This window comes from Trachemys scripta, chromosome 7, assembly GCF_013100865.1.
Source record: "Trachemys scripta elegans isolate TJP31775 chromosome 7, CAS_Tse_1.0, whole genome shotgun sequence".
Classification (NCBI taxonomy): Eukaryota; Metazoa; Chordata; order Testudines; family Emydidae; genus Trachemys; species Trachemys scripta.
Genome location: NC_048304.1, coordinates 84,551,257 through 84,570,104, shown reverse-complemented (window position 1 = coordinate 84,570,104; position 18,848 = coordinate 84,551,257). Strand labels below are relative to the sequence as shown.

The 18,848-nt window shown below is 47.0% G+C and overlaps 1 protein-coding gene across 1 annotated transcript in view; it reads left to right on the top strand.

Annotated features, from left to right (window-relative positions):
• The window catches only part of CDH23 (cadherin related 23), a 544,508-nt gene that overhangs the window by 2,456 nt on the left and 523,204 nt on the right, over positions 1-18,848 (top strand). Inside the window, exon 2 of the mRNA XM_034775586.1 lies at positions 9,856-9,995. Coding sequence (XP_034631477.1) covers positions 9,971-9,995 — 25 coding nt within the window. The 5' untranslated portion in view covers positions 9,856-9,970. The remainder of the gene's footprint in view (positions 1-9,855; positions 9,996-18,848) is intronic.

Below are 18,848 nucleotides of genomic sequence, written 5' to 3'. Positions count from 1 at the left end.
ATGTACATAACCTCCATTCGGGGTAAGATATTTTAAAAAGAGGCTTAAACCCAGCATCCAGTTTTATACCTGCAGTCAATTGTACAGACACAAACAATGGCATTAGCACTTCTAATTAGCTGATTGTAACTGCAGATCAGGTAGATGCTTAAATACAGTCTCTTGTGTCTGCAAATGTAAAGCCATAATTAAAATATTTTTGCCTGTTGATAGCTCTGGGCAGGGCTGAATGTAACTGATGAAGTGGGGTTTTTTTACCTTGTTATGTTGCATGTGAGTCTTACTGTCCTGTACTAATACTGTGTGTATCTCAGTTTCCCTGTGTACTGCACCATTGCGTAGGTGGTGGGAATTGGGTGCTTGACTTTTGCGGAGGCCCTCGAGGCAGGTGAGGCTGCCCAGCTGCCTGCATGGAGGTGATGGTTGATGCCTTTCATAACCTGAGAACCAGGAAAGGAATACAACCAGGTGACATTTTGCCCAGGAAGCAGGACAAAGAGCGGAGGAGGAGCAACGGGCATGTCGGAGGCCAGGCAGCAGGGTCCATGGCAGTCTGCTATGGGGAACTGGAAGAGGGGGAGTCCAGGCCGTCTGACCCAGGGATCCCCCAAGATGGACTTGGCTAAAACTCACTGATTTCAGTGCTGACAAGTTCTGTTCTATGCTGTGTACCTGTCAACTAATAAACCTTCCGTTTTACAATGCTGGCTGAGAGTCATGTCTGACTGCGGAGGTGGGGCGCAGGGCCCTTTGGTTTCCCCAGGAACCCTGCTCATGCGGACTCACTGCAGGGAGCACACGGTGAACGGGGATGCTGAATGCTCTGAATTTCAGACACAGGAAGGCTGAAGGCACGTAGACTTCTTGCCCTGGCAACAGTGGCATGCTTCACCAGAGTCCTGACTGGTTTTTAGAGAGCAGTTCCAGAGCATCGGCCCGGTGTCTCCGTGACAGTTACAAGGCGCTCTTCCTAATGCTAAAATTTATTTCAGATGCTTAAGACTGAAAGGACTTCAGCTCAAGGTTTGCTTTGCGGTTCTTTAATAGACTTGTGTCTAAAAGTGTTCTCAATGGATTTTTAAAATATGAAGCCACCTGCTCAATGTTCCTTCTTTTAAATCTCCCTAATTGTGAGTAGGGTACATAGTATTGAGAGAGAACACGATCCTTGAGAGGGATTGCTCATTAACTGATTATTTTGCACTTACTCTGATTCTGTCCACAGTTAAAAAGGGAAATGAGGTGGTATCTCTTGAAACAGAACCCTAATTGTCTCATAGCATTACTAATAAAATTAATTTAGTACTGGGTAAATGCTGGAGTCTGAAGTGCGTGAATTTTACTTTGACATATTCAGAGTCTAAGCAAGCTTTCCACTTCCATTACTGATCAACGGAATGCATTTTCAGCCACATCTTGTGATCGGTTTCCCCCATTACTGGTTACACATTTGGTGATATCATTACTGAACCAGAGGTTGAGAAGCCAAGAATGAGGGCTTATATACATGCACACAGCCCAAATGTATACTGAACTCTGATTTGAACTGAGTATTGTCATTGTTTTGTCCTGAGAGAGCTTTTGAAATGTGACTGTTGACCTCTGTAAAGTCTTGGCATTCTCTTACAGTGATTCTCCAGTATCCACTCTCAATTTATCCTCCCCTACTATGTGTTTATTTTAATGCCTTATACCTCCCACTTCCATAGCACCTTTTTATAGAAGGATATAGATAGAGAGGTTCTACAATCACTGTTAACCTTACAAACATGTTAAGTATTACACCAACAATATATCACAGAGATGGAGGGGAAAAATAAGAAGCTTAAACCTGGCCTCTGATTTTATGCCAGCAATTAATGGGTAGTGCAACTGACATCATTTGCCTGGCTGTTGTGATCAAAACTGTGCTCACAAAATTTGAAGGCAATGTCTGATGGAGCATAAGAACAATAAGTAGTAATGGAATCCACAACTTCTGACTTTTCCAATCCTCTTCTGATTATTAGACCAGACTGCATCTCAGATAAAAACATTGTTGGAGGCTCAGAGTAATTATGGGAAGGGTAGTGAGGTAGGCTCAAAAAGAGTTTTGGAGCCAGTTATAATGCAATACCTTCATATGACCTGGAGGAAGATCCAGAGAGACTGCTTACTGAACTTACAGGTGATGCAAACGAGGGATTTCTCTTACCTTTATTGGTGTTATTAATCTAAGGGAGTTAGATAAATGAGGGGAGAGGGGAAATCAATAGAGGTTCAGTGTAGGAGGCAGAATCAGACATAAATATAAAATGGAAGAATCCTGGTCAGAATACAACACCACGGAAGATTTAAGGCAATGACAATTTGAGCATGTGCTGTGATGCTGCAGCGAAAAGAGACACATAATTTATAGGGTATTGCATATAACAATTGGTATGTAATTCTTTCTGTATACAGCATGGGCAAAGCCACGTGATGCATTGTGTGCATTGCTGTGCTGTATAAGAGAGATCAAACTGAAGAGTATAGAAGAATGGCAACAGAAATACTAAGCAAAAAGTGCCTTTGAAGAAGGTTGGCTTTGCAGAGCAATGCAATGACCTAGCAAGCATGTTTATACAGCCACTGTTGTTGAACATATTCCAGGTTAGGCCTGACACCCACTATCAGGAGGAATAATTAGTCAGGAGGCTAGAGGTCGTATACAATAGCCAACTAGAGGTTCCTTCCCAACCAAAATGAATCCAGTGTTGATAACGCAAAGCAAAAGGCTGCAGTTTACTTCAGTTCCTTTAGACACTCTGGGATGGGGAAAAGGAATTCATGCTTGTCTAGCAGGGGTAGAGAGATTGTTTTCAAGCTTCTAAGAGCAAACTGCAAATAACAGCATCGAAAGCATTACAAAAAGAAGATTGCCCTCTTAACAGAATGATAGGAAAGCTCTGCTGAAGAATCCAAGCAAAACCCAAAGCTATGTATATTGAGAGGAAGGATGGTGTAATGGTTAGGGCACCAGCCTGGGACTTGGGAGACCCAAGTATTGTTTACTGTTCTGCCACAGACTTCCCTTGTGATCCTGAGCCAAGGCAGTTAATTGCTCTCTGCCTCAGTTCTTCACCTGTAAAATGGGGACAATAGTAGTTCCTTACCTTCCAGGGGTGTTGCATCTTAAAGATTAGGAGGTATTCAAATACAACTGTGATATGGGGAAAGGTGGGGCATATAAGTTCCGAATATAGAATAATTATGTTCTGTAATGCCAAAGTCATTCTTATAGATGCCTTGGTGGAAATAGTAGTAACAATAACAATTGTGTTCTTGATTTTGTTTAAACAACAATTTTTTGGCACTTATAAAAATACATAAATGTTTGATGTGGAATTAAGTTGTTAAGCCTGGTTTAAAATTCACGAATTACAAATTCTCACTGCAATCTACCAGAATCAAGACGAGCGAGCAAATTAAATATCCTGCTTCAATTTAGCATTGATCAGTACTCCAGAAATATTGAGGAAAATTTACCTTCTTCTTCGAGTGATTACTCATGTCCATTCAACTTAAGAGTGTGTCCTCGCCACATGCACCAGTGCTGGAAGTTTTTCCCTCAGCAGTATCCGTAGGGGACCGGCTCTGGTGCCCCCTGGAGTGGCGCGCATATGCCCCTCCATGCTCAGTTCCTTCCAGTGATGGTGCATGGAACTGGTGCTAGAGCTGTTGCATCTCGTTCTTTCAAACTCATTTGCCTCTTGCAAATATTATTGTATATCGTTTCCCTCTAGTTTAGTTCAACCTATTTGTTAAGTTAGAGACTAAAGGGACTTTGCCATGGGACGGGGCATGCCCTGGTCCCCAAGCTTTAAACCCTGCGATCGCTGTAAAAGTCCCATGCCTATTAGCAATCCACATAATAGTTGTTTACGGTGCTTGGGCAAATCTGCAAGTCCTTCAAGCCCAGGATGAAGAAGGAGCGTGGCATTCGTTTGAAGGCGTGCCTGATGACATCTGCCCTTATCCCGATGCTGGAGCAGCGCTCTGATTCGGTGCTGAGCATCGTGATCTCGGTGTGCAGCACCCCGCCAGTACCATCTACGAGCTGGCACTGGTCTCCTTCCATGGCTCCAGCCAAGGAGCCCAGGAAGACGCGACAAGGAAGGTCTCCAGCTTCCCACAAGGGAAAGAACAAGTCTGGGGTGGACCAAGGCCCTGTCTCGGGCGCCTCTTCACCCTCTTTGGGATCTGGGGCCTCAGCTCAGGCTGAGCAGTGTAGCCTAGCCCACTCCCTGCTGGCTACCCCAGATAGCGGCAGAGGTCCTCCTCAGCTCCAGGTGCTGTCCACACTGGAGGCTCTCCAAGCTGCGCAAGACATTATGTCCCTCTCAGGGCCGCCCACTCCGCCCCCTGTGGGGTCCCGGTCCCAGGGTAAACCCGCATTGGGATCACCACAGTCTCCACTTTCCCGCAGCGCTCCCCGTCACGGAGAACGTCCCACCAACGGTCGCCCTCTCGCAGCCAACACGCTTCTGACCGTGACAGGCAGAAGCTTCGCAGCCTCATCTGGTCTCCGGACCTCAGACAATGGCAGAGAAGCTCGAGGCGCAGCTCGCTGGTAACCAGGCACAGACCTCTGGAGGCACGCCCCCCCGGCAGGAGTTTCGGAGTCTGCGCCTGGAATCTCTGTGGCACTGGTACTGCTCCAGGGACAGGTTGAGGGACCGACAGTACCGTTCCCCGGACCGACGGTACTGTTCCCCGGACCGTCGCCAATCCCCTAGGGCAGCATCATCACCTGCAGCAGCATCTTCACAATGTCAAGTCCACTCTGGTTCCTGGTCCCGCTCCACAGCCTGGTACCACATGTTAAGCGTGAGGCGTAGATTGCTGACCCAGTGCCATCGCGGATCCGCCGAGTGCCACTGGTTGCCGAGGCCCTGAGCCAGATGCTGGTTGAGGTCAGCCAGATCCAATTCTGGGAGGGGTGACCTGTACCGATCGGCACAGAGCCACCAATCAGCCCCTTCTTGGTCGCAGGGGAGTGACTGCTCGGGCTCAGGTTCAGAGCAAGGTTCCTAGTGGCGGGACAGCCTCCGGCACCTATGGCGCAGACTACGTTGGCGGGCCCGTGGCATCAGACTCCGTGGTAGGCAAAGTGGTACCCATGAAAACCATGTGGGTTCTCTCAGCCCTCTCAGGCCACCTGCTCAGTATCCGGAGCTTCGTAGAGACCGGCTACTGCCCTGTCTCGCCCCCTCCAGCCCAAGAGGCCTCGGCTGCAGGCACCCCGCAGGCGCAGGATGAAGTGGGTGGGCGAGCAAGCCACCAGACCACCTATGGTTGTGGAGGACCCCTTGATACTGGCTTCCTCCTCCTCGTTTCCAGACAAGGCCACATTGGGGCCCCCTCCACTGGTGCTCTAGGATGATGCTAAGGTGCATCAGGAGCTGTTAAAGAGGGTTGCCGCCAACCTCGGCCTCCAGGCGGAGGAGTTAGAGGAACCCGCAGACTCCCTCTTTAATGTTCTCTGCCCTGTGGCCCCGGCCAGAGTAGCTTTGCCCCTACATGAGGTGGTCGCTAAAATTACAAATGACCTCTGGCAAACCCCCTCCTCCTTGCCTCTGATCTCCAAGACGGGGGAGCACAAGTACTTTGTGCCATCCAAGGGCCATGAGTACCTTTATACCCACTCTGCTCCCAATTCCCTAGTGGTACAGGCAGTTAACCACAAGGAGAGACAGGGTCAACTGGGGGCTATGCCTAAGAATAAAGACTCAAGGAGACTAGACTTGTTTGGGCATAAAGTTTATTCATCCTCCAGTCTACAGTTGCAGGTTGCCAACCATTGGGCCTTACTAGGCTGCTATGATTTTAATAGGTGGCAGGCCATGACCAAGTTCGAGAGTGCCCTTCTTGAGGCTTCTAGGAAGGAGTTCCAGGCGATCCTGGATGAGGGCACGACTGCAGCCAGAGCAGCTCTCCAGGTGGCATCGGACGCTGCGGACGCCGCCGCCCATACCATGGCATTGGCCATCTCATTGTGCAGGGCTTCATGGGTGCTCCTCTCTGGTTTTTCCTCGGAGGCTCAGCGGTCAATGCAAGACTTCCCTTTTGACAGGCACGCCCTGGTCACCGGACAGACGGACATTAAACTCCATGGCCACCAACCTCTGTCTACATCCCAGGCAGGCTTGACCCGCAGTAAGCAGACGGGCAAGTGCCCGTTTTGAGGGTACGCCCGAATGCGACCTACTGGATTGTTCCTCAGATCCTTCCTCCCCTCTGTTTGCCAATCGCCTTTCTTCCTTCCTCCCTGTGTGGGCATCTATAACATCGGACCAATGGGTCCTCAATATGGTGGGTCCTCAATACACTCTTCAGTTACTTCAAACCCCCCCCCCTTCCCCAACCCTCTTCAGGGACTCCTTTTACAAGAATCTTCTTGTACAGAAGGTAGAGGGTCTACTACAGTTGGGTGCGGTGGAGGTAGTTCCTGTGGAGTACAGGAACAAGAGGTTCTATTCCCGATACTTTTTAATCCCCAAAGCCAAGGGCAGTCTGCGGCCCATACTAGACCTGCGGGGCTTGAACCACTACTTAGCAAAACTAAAGTTCCACATGGTCTCCCTGGCTTCCATCGTCCCCTCCCTGGATCTGGGAGACTGGTATGCCGTCCTCAATCTGAAAGATGCATACTTCCACATCGTCATCTTCAAGGGACACAGACGCTTCTTTCCATCTTCATGGTAGGTCCTTACCACTATCAGTTCACGGTCCTTCTGTTTGGCCTAGCGACAGCACCACCGGTATTTCCCAAGTGCATGTTGGCAATGGCAGCTTACCTCAGATGTCAGGGTATCCAGATCTACCCATACTACGATGACTGGCTCATCAAGGGCAACTCCAGGTCCAAGGGGACGTCATGGTGCTGCTAGCCACATGCCATCACCTTGGCCTGTTGGTGAACAACAAAAAATCTCCTGGTACAGAGGATAGAGTTCATCAGAGTGGTGCTCGACTCGACCTGCGCCAGGGCGTTCCTGCCACTGGAGAGATTCAAGGCACTGACGGACCTCATCGCGGAAGTCTCCACATTTACCCTGACCACGGTCAGGGTTTGCCTGTGCCTACGAGGTCACATGGCAGCATGTACATATGCAGTGCTCCATGCCGGATACGACTCCTGCAGCAATGGCTGGCGACAGTCTACTCCCAGTCCAGGGACCACCTGGAGAAGGTCATCACCATCCCCACAACGGTACTTACCTCGCTGCGATGGTTGACCGACCCCCAGAAAGTCCTGGAAGGAGTTCCCTTTGTCAGCACTCCTCACTCAGTCAAGTTGGTTTTGGATGCCTTGGACCTCGGCTGGGGGGCGCACCTTGGCACCCTCCAGACCCAAGGCATATGGTCCCGAGAGGAATTGGCACTACACATAAGTGTCAAAGAGCTCAGGGCTGTGTACAGAGCATGCATGGTCTTCCTACCTCACCTGTTGGGCAGAGTGGTCAGAGTCCTCACTGACAACACAGCCTCGATGTTCTACATCAACAGGCAAGGTGGAGCGCAATCCTCAGTCCTTTGCCAAGAGGCACTCCATCTCTGGGACTTCTGAATCGACCACGGAATCCTCCCCAAGTGAATTTGTTTGCCACCAGGCAGAACAGGAGGTGCCATAGGTTTTGCTCCAGACAGGGTCTGGGCAAGGGCTCCCTCTCCAACACCTTCCTCCTGCCATGGGCAGGAACCTGATGTATGCATTCCCTCCAATTCCTCTCATCAGCAAGGTCCTAGCGAAAATCAAGAGGGACAAGGCGCAGGTTATCATGATTTCTCTGGTGTGGTCTCTCCAGCACTGGTTTGGGACGCTATCAAGCTTGTCAGCGATCCCTCCCTGGACCCTGCTGAACTGACCAGACCTGCTGTCACAGGATCACGGCCGACTCTTGCACCCCAACCTCGCAACCCTCCATCTCACAGCGTGGATGTTGCGTGGCTGAACGGGCCTCTTTGGAGGTGGTGTCTACTTTCCACATGAGCCAGGACATCTTTTTTCCGGTCTTCTGCCCTAAGCCCCATGAGATTAGTGAAGAGAGGTGCCTTCATGCTTTGGACATAAGAAGGGCTCTGGCTTTCTACCTCGATCGGACAAAACCTTTCCATAAGTGGACTCAGCTTTTCATCTCTACAGCTGATAGGATGAAGGGCCTCCCAGTGTCCACACAAAGGATTTCTAACTGGATCACCTCTTGCATTCGGACCTGCTATGAGTTAGCGGGAGTCCCTCCACCACCGATCATCAGAGCCCACTCGACTAGAGCGTAGGCATCCTTGGTGGCATCCAGGGGGTGCCAGAGCCAGTCCCCTCCGGATACTGCTGAGGGAAAAACTTCCAGCACCAGTGCATGTGGCGAGCACACACACACCTAAGTTGAATGGACGTGAGTAACACATTTCGAAGAACACCAGTTACGGAAAAAGGTAACTGTCTCTTCCACCATTATCTGTCTTTCCCTGCAAACAGCAGCCAACAGTCCGTTTAACATGACCATTCCCAGTAAATCTAAGTCTACCACAAAGACTAGTGTCTTTCTAAATAACACCTTTTCTTCAGTCATTTAATAAAGACCTACAGGAGAATTTATCATGCATCGGTTAATCTTTTGTCCACTGCCCTCCTCTGATGGCAGGCTTATAATGGATTTGCGCAAACTTTCGTTACAAAATCAGAGATGATTGAAATTTTTCAAATTTCCAAAATTCCATTGAATTTTTTTCATGGAAAAACTTTCCCCATTTTTTTTTTTTTTTTGGACTAGCTCTATCCTAAATGATGTTATTCAGATGTTGTGTTTCTTTGCCATCTGTGAGCCCAGCTTACGTTCTTTGCAAGGGTTCAGAATCATGACCCTGTGTCAATTTATGATTTCACACTGTAGCTGGGGAAAGCTTGTCATTTCACATAGTTTTGAGGCAAAACCAGCTGAAGTGCTGCAGTGTTTTGATTTGTTTCACTAATGGATGTAAGACCGGGGAATGATTCTTACAAAATTAATGAGTGCGAACCCATGTGAAATGAAACCAAATAAAAGATTCACGTGAACCCTTCCAAACTTCCAGTTGATATAGTCCAGTTTTGCACAGCGCTCGTATACAGTGTGGCCAGAGGATACAAGACAAAACAAAGATAAAACTGAAGCTTCTCCTCGCCTCTCTGGTGAGGACAAGCCTGGAATGGTAAGAATGCTGAAATGGAAATGGCCTGTATTTTCAGTTGTGCCCAGCCAGGCAAAAATAAAGACTTTTTACCAGAAAAGTGAAGAGGCTAGGGGGGTACCTGCACTGGGAAGGAAGTTGGCTGAGGGGCTGGTGGGGCGTGGAGGAGACATACCCACTTACAGCATAATATGCCCCTGTCACCCTCCCCACAATTTCCTTACCACCATACTGCCACTCTTAAATGTTCACAAGTCACGGATCAGTTCTGCCTCCCTCCCCCCATCCAAAAAGTAAGATTGTAAAAATAATTTGGGTTTTTTATATGCCATCTGTTTTTTGAAGTACCTTAGGTCCCAATCTGCTCATGTGTTCAAGATTTCCTCTGCAACCATGAGAGCTAAAACTTTTACATGAAAGATATCAGGTAATTACATGACTCCAGGAGCTGGGGCTCCACATCCATGAGACTGGGCCAGTCTGTTGCAATGGAGTAGAGGGACAATTGGTCAGAGTTATTCCTGTGACGTTAGAATAAGGCAAACAGGCAGGTTTGTGCATGCTGTGGCAATTCTTGTTCTGTCTGTGCAGCCTAACCATAAAGCCTATCTGCAAAGTTCACAGGCTTCCTAATGAGCTGTATGCATATTTCTCTCCATCTAGGTCCACAGGCCAGCCAGTATGACTTCACTCCTAATTACCACTCTCCTGTCAGTTTGATTCGTATGGGAAGGGAGGAAGCATCAGTGTTTTTCATCACCACACTGATTCCAGCAGAATGTTAAGAGATTTCCTTATTACAGGTGGGTCTCTCAAGTCATTGCTCTCTGACCTTCCTTCAGCAGCTCATAAGTAGCTGCATTTAGAGACTTTGCTACCTTGACCTCTACAGTCAAGGGCAATGCATGCTCCTGGGACAGTCTTACTTGTTTTGGACTATTTAAAACATTGGCCCTACGGTTTTTTGGTTCCATTTTTTTTTTAAGCTATAGTTGCTTGGCAGTTGCACTCCCCCACTGCCACACCTCAAATTAGCTACCTGCTTCCCCCATCCATATATAAATGTGCACCTAAGCCAATGTTCTAAAATGCTGGTGGTCTCTTTCATGGACTGAGGGAGCACCAACACCTGGAAGTGGGGCTCCAACTCTGAAATTAGACTATCTTACGGCCTAATCCAAAACCCATTGAAGTCTATGGAAAGACTCCCAGTGTCTTGAATAGGCTTTGCATCAGCCCCCAATGATGGAGTTATTCCAGGGCAGCTGGTCTGATCCCATACCCACCCAGACAGGATCGTTGAATCTTGTAGCATTTCACTCTGTAGGAAAAAAAAACGTGCTTTGAAATGTAGACCGCCAGCTGCAGGCTCACCCTCTGACTCTCTGTTCCTGCCCTTCTTTTGCAAGTTTTATGGATTGATTTGTACTATATTTACAAAATGGTGACAAACAGTTTTTAAAATGGAACGGAAGAAAATGCAGTTGAATGAATTGCTTCAAAAAAGCCCCGTTTACCATAAAAAAAAAAATAAAGGTATAAAAATCACCATTATAGGAACATTCTGTTAGTCAGATTTGGGTACTTTTCTGTTGATTTGTGTCTCTAATGTGAGGAGAAGTCACAGATGCATGTTCAATTCTGCAGGGAACATATGCATGCATTTAAATCATTTACAGCTTTTTACTGGTGCAATTGTAAAGCACATTTTTTTTTGCATTTGTAATTAGGTTCTAAACAGATGGCGAAGGACTGTAGCTCCCAGTAAGATGGGCTAGTGCTCTGTTGGATTGCATTGGAAGAACTAACTGAGCTAGGAAAGTTTTCTAATTTATTACACCATATTGGGAGGGAGGATATAACTATGTAACAGGGGTTGGCTAAGTACGAATTCCAGCGTGTGTATATCTATCTGGACAAAATTGAACTAGTCCACTTATCTGCTTATAATGTAATCAGCACATTTCTATGAATACAAGCAGTCTTCACCCCCAAGATTTAGCATAGATTCCAGATTTCATAAATATGAGTGATACCCAGTAGCTACTGCATGATTTGTTCTGCACAGCATAGTTTTTATTATGCAACAGCATAAGACACAATATCTGCTTTGACAAATGTTTTTAATATAAAGCAGAAGGTTTTGATTTGAAAAGAGACTTTAGAATTAGAGCAAACTTGAAACATGAGATCACATACAAAGGCCAACTGTCCTGTTTATGGTTTTCACTTTGCTTTTCAGCACCGGCTTTCCCCTTCAAACCTAACTTCCCATTCGGTTTGAAGATATGGGGTAAAGTTCATTTAATCCTCTTCCGAGGACAGCCTTGTAAACTGCAGCAATGTCACAAGCTCAGTCTACGGCTTTCATTGCAGGATTAAGAAGAAGGAATACAATGAGCTGTAAGGGAGAAAACCCCGCTTTAAACATCTCTCACTAAGGGCTGGCAAAGATGGTTCTGAAAAACACATCACATGAGCAGTTAAACAGTTGTGTGTGTAAGTGTGATCCATTTTAACCTTGCTCCCAGAACTGTACCCTTTGTGAGTAACTTAGTACAGGATTATGTCTACACAGGGATAAAAAACCCACAGCTGGCCCGGGTCAGCTGACCCAGGCTCGTGAGGGTCGGGATCTGAAGCTGAAAAACTACTGTGTAGACATTCTGGTTCGGGTTGGAGCCTAAGTTCTGGAGCCCTGTGAGGGTGCAGGTCCCCAAGCTTGCATTCCAACCCAAGCCTGAACATCTACACAGCGATGTTTAGCCCTGAAGCCCAAGCCCTGTGAGCCCGGTTCAGCTGACCTGGCCCAGCCGTGGCCCTGCTGCAGGGCTTTTGTCCCTGTGTTGACATACTCTTAGAGATAAACTAGCTGGATATGTAGATATTTGCCTTTACCAAGCAGCAACTGCTCTTTATGGGCTAAGTAAGCATCATTTTCATAGATGCTGTGGCTGCCAGGTGACCTCAGTGACCCAGCTGTTGTGTAAAGCAGGCATTCTTAAGATGCATTTCCTTATATTATGAATTTATACATGTCTATACTTTTGCTGCATCTGGCAGGGAAGAGAAGGAAGGGGAATTAGGTGTGCACACAGCTAGGACAGGATGAAAATAGACAGGTGGAAATGCAAGGAGACAAGAACAAAATTGAACCAGCCTATACCAAGAGCATGCATCAAGGCCGAACCACTAAAATAGACATGAATGGCTTTATAGGTAAGGCACTGGACTGGGATTCTGGGTTCCATTCTCAGTTCTACCCCAAAGTCCCTGTGTGACCTTGGACAAGTTGTTTAATTTTGCTGCCCATCACTTCCCCACATGTAAAATGGCAATAATGATACTTCCTTTCTCCCACCCTTGGCCTGGCTTGTATATTTGGATTGTAAACTCTTTGGGGCAGGAGTTGTTGCTCATTATGTGTATGCACCCAGTTTACCCCAGTGGTGCCCTGTGCTTGGTTGGGTCCTCTAGCGCAGTGGGAGCTCTAGTGGAGACAAAGTGCTGGCCGTTTTACCACCATGTCATCTCACCCTGCTCAGCGCATGTCTAAATGACAGTGACAAAAATGCCACTGGTCACCAGCACGTTACCTACGCTCGAGCTTAGGCTGTTGTTACCACTGGCAGTAGTGGGAAATCTTAAAGTCCTCAATGTAGGCAAGGCCCTGAGTCTATGCAACAAGAGAGGGGCCCAGCTTCTGCTTCGTTCTGTGCTGCTCATTCGCCTTGTCCTTCGCGCCACAGCCAGCTCCTTGTTTGGTGACTCATGGAGGTTCCACTTCCCGTTTGTAGGGCAACCAAGCAGGCTGAGCCATCACAGCAAGGGAGAATGAGAGAATAGCTGGCAGCAAAGATGCAGGATCCTCTGAACTGGTGAACAGTTCAGCTCCTTGCTGTGGCCGAGGCACTTACTAGGCAAACATTTTAGCATTTAGAGCACACCTCCGGGTCAGGTGTTGCTGGTGCCATTTTAAGCCAGGTGTTTTTGTTCTACAGTGGTGCCAGTTCCTCCTCTCTGTGTTTCTCTCCCTTACCTTCAGTTTAAGAGGCCAATGGTGCCAGCGCAGGTGTTCCTTTACAGAAAGGACTTGCTGGAGGTGAGCCACTTATCCACCGTTCCCTTGGGCTTGAAACTGGGCTTTATATTGGTGGTTTTCTGCGTGCTAGAGAGGAGAAGTTGGGATGGGAAAGTGGCAGTTATAGCTTCCAAATGGCAGCCATGCTCTGGTGACTGGCAAAGGAACTTTCTGAGAATTCTGCCCTGGGTCTTGGAGCTCCTGTGGCCCTTATAGGCCTAGATTGCAGAGCCACATAGGGACTTTGAGAGGGGAGCAAAAGAGATCAAGGCTCCCTCCTGCACCATGTTCACCTGGATGGGAGAACAGGGGCTACTTGTCCAATTCTCCCAGCTGTGGGCAAGGGAGGAGGAAGGGCGTGGAGAGGAGAGCAGAGGAGAATGAGGGGAGTCCTGGCCCCATCCTCTTACTTACCAGCCACAGTAGCTGGCTGGCCACACAAAGGGAGGGGAGTAATTTACTTCCCTACCCAGCCCCAGAAAGGGGGGGAACAGGGGAGGTATTGAGACAGTTCATTCTCTGCAAGACTCTTTAGCTTCATGAGGAACAAATATTTGTTAATGGGCTCTTCAGTCTAGCAGAGAAAGGTATGACATGATACAATGACTGGAAGATGAAGCCAAACTGGAATTCAGATTCAGACCGATGAGAGTAATTAACCATTGGAGCTATTTGCCAAGAGTTGTAGAAGATCCTCAGTCACTGGTGATTTTTGAATTGGACTGGATGTTTTTCTAAAAGATCTGCTCTAGGAATTATTTTGGGAAAGTTCTTTGGCCCGTGTTACACAGATCTAGATGATCACAAAAAATGGAGGGCAGGTTGTCAAGTTCCAATCTAGCCCATAGCCATCATCTCAGCAGCATCTTCTCACTGATTTCTGGAAGCATGCACCAATTGCAGATCTTCCCCTGTCTTTCTGCCTGATGCATCCAGCACAGAGGGATTGCATCAGATGAGCAAATGATCATGACTTTATAATCTGATGCTCCTTTTGGATTCCACACTTCCATCCAGAGAGAGAAACTGAACTAGGGACTAAAAAAACATGTTCCTGGTGTTTATGACAGAGAGCCCAGCATACTATGTACAATACGGGCAGTTCCGTTGCCCATATTAGGCACATACTAAGTGGAATCTAATCCCTCCGTGGTAGGGAATGCTTCATGGACAACTTCCTCAATTTTAGAAATGAGTCAGAGAAGTCCTGTGCAGCCAGCGCTTGCCAGTGCAGGATTGTTCCCTAAGGTATGTAACCTAGTGCTCTAAACCCCTCCATTCTAGGCTGTCCTTTGCCCTGATCTGGAACCCATCTACCCCTCAGCTGCTTACTCCAGTCACTTAGCACCTGACTGTGCAGAGAAGTACTTCAACTGTGAGCTCTTTGGGACAGGGACCATCTCTTTGCTATGTTTGTACAGTGCCTAGCACAATGGGGTTGGGGCTGCTAGGTGCTACCACAACACAAATAATAATAATTATTAATACTAATAAGCAATCTCCGAGCAGACCTAACTAACCTCCCCCTGGAAATGCTTCTAGTCAATTCCATCACATGCATTTATTATTAGTTAATATTTACATTATTGTGGTGCGTAGAGAACCCAGTCAGGGTTAGGGCTCCACTGTGATAGGCACTATACAAACACATGGAGTCATGGCTTACAAAGAGCTTATGAACAATCTGTGCAGTGGAAGATGCCCCCAGGCTCTGATATCCCAGTTGTGAGCGTCCTTAGCTAACAGGGCAGCTCATAGGACTAGGACCTATTAAAGGAGGGGAAACCAGCTCCTTTTGGGAAGCTGAAGTGCTAAAAGGCTGTAGTGTCTACCGTCAGCCTGTAGATGGCACCTTTTACTGTGTCTGTGGTAATGCTGGAAATAAATGGTGAAAAAAAAAATAGTGCTCTTACAATGTAAGGCTCAAAACTGAGAGGGAGAAGGGAAATGTTAGGACTGTCCTAAAGTGGCATCTAATCTAATCTGGAGCAATGGCTCCAGCTTGCTGCCATCCAGATCCAAATAAAGGGACTTAGACTCCAACTCTGCCTTTCCCTGCCCATAACTCCTTCCTCACTTGAGACTTTGAATCATTGAATAGTTGCCTTTCTGTCTATCGCCTAACACTCCCCTTTATAGAAAATTACAACTACAACAGCTAGTTCAGAGGCTAGAGAGAAGAGGCTCTAACTACTTGGATTGGAGTTGTAAAATTATGCTGGACAGGATGTTATTTAACCCCTTGTGTTAGTTTATGAGAAATAGATTCTTTTAAACCTAGGACATTTCTTTAACTCTATGGAAATGAATGTATCTAATGTAAATAGCACCATACAAACCAGAAAAATATGATAAATTGCTAAAATGGAGATATTATAATCTAAATTAGATTGTAAACAAAGATTATTCCTTCAGCTTCTCTTCAATTTAGATAAACTGCAGTTAGCCAAATGTTCTCCACTGTCTACTTGGACAAACACTTTTCAGTCTTTGGAGTAAAGTTATGCTTTTGGGTCTGCAGTGGCAGAATGTTCAGAGCTGTACCTGCAAGCCCATTCCATGGGGGCCTAGAGCTCCTGTCCAAATGCTTATTCCCAGGCAGTTAACATCTCTATGCCTCCGGTTGCATGACATCGTGCTCTGTTACTGATAATGAGGCACATTCCAGAACATCTAGCTCCTGTTACCAAGGGACTCTGAGGGATCCCTAAAGCAATGCAATGCAGATTGTACCGTCTGTAGAATGCAAGCCATCCAATCGCTGGCCAAGAACTATGGGATCCATGAGGATAGATAGATATCCCAGGACGAAGGTCTTTTGTGTACCCAGCCTTTAGTCTTTCCATCATGTTTAAATATGTGTGATTTTCACAATGGATACGTTAAAATATTATAAAGATAATTACTTTCCCAAAGAATAAAAATATCTTTTTCAGTGCAGAAAGATGAGCTTATATATAAGGAATATATATTCCATCCCTTTAATCACCAAAATGGACTATCCCTTAACTTTGCACAGGCTTCTTCTTTGCCACATTCATTTATAATTTTCCAAATAAATAGCATGATTCTAATACTGGTCTTAAAATGCTGCATAAAATTAACCTAGAAATTCATTTCACGCAGGAAGAATGGGTCACTGTTGACCATAACATTCAGATATGTTGCATGGACTATCAAATCAAGCAAGTTCAACACAAAGTCGTTCACAGCATTTAGTTAACCTGACTTGACTGTACCAAATGGGTTGTCCCATATGTGAGGGTCTGAAGCTGGGGTGGGGGAAAGACACTGTAGTGGGGCAGCTGCCCCACTCCATGAGAAAAAGGGCTGAAACAGGCCAGAGAGGCTGCGCAGCCCAGCAGCCAATCAGCAAAGTCCTGTGGAGAGCCAATCAGGGCCAGGCTGGGCCGTATATAAAGGCTGCTTAGCAAAGGAGAGGGCAGTCTCTTCCCTCAGGAGCCAGTCCTCGTCCCTTGCTAGTCAGGAAGGGGGTAGCACCTTGGACAGAGCAGTGCTGGGCAAGCTTGGGGGAGCAGAGGAGAGCTCTGGCCCAGTTACCTGCCAGGCTGTGGCCCCTGCTAAAAAGGTGCATGGGGCCAAAGGGGAAGTGGAGGACAAGAGGGGAGAGAAGGAGGGCAGAAGGAGGCTGCCGCTAGAGAGTCCCTAGGTTGGGACCCAGAGTAGCGGGTGGGCCTGGCCACGGAGGAGTGTGGCCGAGGCTGACTGCAACTTGCCCCTGAGGTGAGAGGCTAGACTTTGGGGTTGTGGTTGGCCACTGAGGCAGATGCAAGTCGAAGGACTGTCGTTACCCCTCCCCCCCACTCCCAGAAGGGGGGTGAGAGTGGAGTACTGGGCACTGCAGGAGGGCAGTGTCCTGAAGCGGACACCGCCGAGTGAGGAGCAACATGGTTCCCAAATCAGCAGAGCAGACAATGGGTGAGACACCACACGCAGAGGGCACCCCACAGCTGACAAGAGCTAATTCCCGGAGCAACCAGCAGGAGGCGCCAGTGGTGGTGAGGCAAGACCCGGTTACAGACACCATCACCCACATGCTATTCCCATTTTAAAGTGCTGTTGAATGAAGAATAGCATTAATGCTGGGAATTTCTATGGATGTTGATCTATTGGCTTTTCTACTGGGTAATGCCAGTTCTGTGCATTTCTTGACAAGTTGGAAGATGTAGCTTTCTGGTGCCCTGTGTGGTCTTCAAATGATAGTTCTGATGAACCTGGATGGGTTAACTGACCATTTGTGAAGAAGCAAGAAATGATGTTTAATTCCATGTTGCTGAGAGCAATGTCCTCCCTTTGTCACCGAAATGGGGGATTATGATGATTACAGATGGTGGAATTATTAATAGCAAATAATTAACTGATCAATTTAGCTCTTTTGTCTGCTCCTATTCATATAAATTTTCACCTATGGCTTTTCTTTACTAACTGGTTGCTTATGAAGTGTTGTTGTTTGGGGCTTTTAGGCACTACTGCAATACATTCAGGACCAAGACCCTCTTTGTGCTGGGTGCAATAAAACACATAGGAAACAGTCCCTGAAATGTTTACAGTCTAAAAAGACAAACACCGATGAAAGGTAGGGGAAAGGGCTAGACCATACAAGCAAAAGGATCAGGGAAATGGCAAGGCATGACAGGTGTTCTTAGTTTCATGGCTTTAGTTTCATAGGTTTTATTGATTGTACAAAAACATTTTTTGGGGGGTGGGGTGATGAGTGCTCTGGGTTGGAGAGGGGGTGAGCAAGGGATTGTTGGAGTAAGAGAAAGGAGTGGGCAGAAGCGAGGTAAGGAGAATAAAGGAAGTGTAGTTGCAGTATTATTCAGCAATTACATGTCTGTGTGCTGCACAGGATTCCAGACAGGATGTCTGGAAACAAGGAAGACCAAGTTGGAACTCAAGCTGTGTGGGAGCGTGTTTGTACTTGTAGCTGTTTTCTTTAATACATTCCTCCGGGTAAATACAGACTATGATTCCACATATTATGTCAGGAAGAAGGATGAGAAGCATCATGGTCAGGGAAAATGAGTTTGGACAGCTGAAGGGTTGCAATGGTAGGAGAAAGGTGATATGAAATGGGTGAGAACCAACTTCAATGGCTAGACAGCAAATGAGAAAAAAAAACAGAGTTCAAATGTCAGGGTTGACTGAGTGATTTCAGGAGGCTGTGAAGGTTCTTATGAGCTGCTGCTCTTCTCCATACTGAGGGGAAGCTACTGGGACCATTGCTACCAGGGTCCAGAATGGAGTGGGTGAGAAGATTAGGGACATCTGGAAGGTTCCGGTACAGCCCCTGTGCCCTTGGCTGTAGCTTGTGCTAGCTGCTTTGCTTATTTGCGCTGTAAGCCTGGTCACTTAAGTCTCGTGGTATAGTTTCTGTTCCCTGTTTGAATGACATGGCCAGATGGCATCCTTTGTGTGTGTGTGTGTGTGTGTGCGTGCAAATTTTTTACAAATATTCCATAATTTCAGTATCAGAGGGGTAGCCGTGTTAGTCTGGATCTGTAAAAAGTGACAAAGAGTCCTGTGGCACCTTAAAGACTAACAGACGTATTGG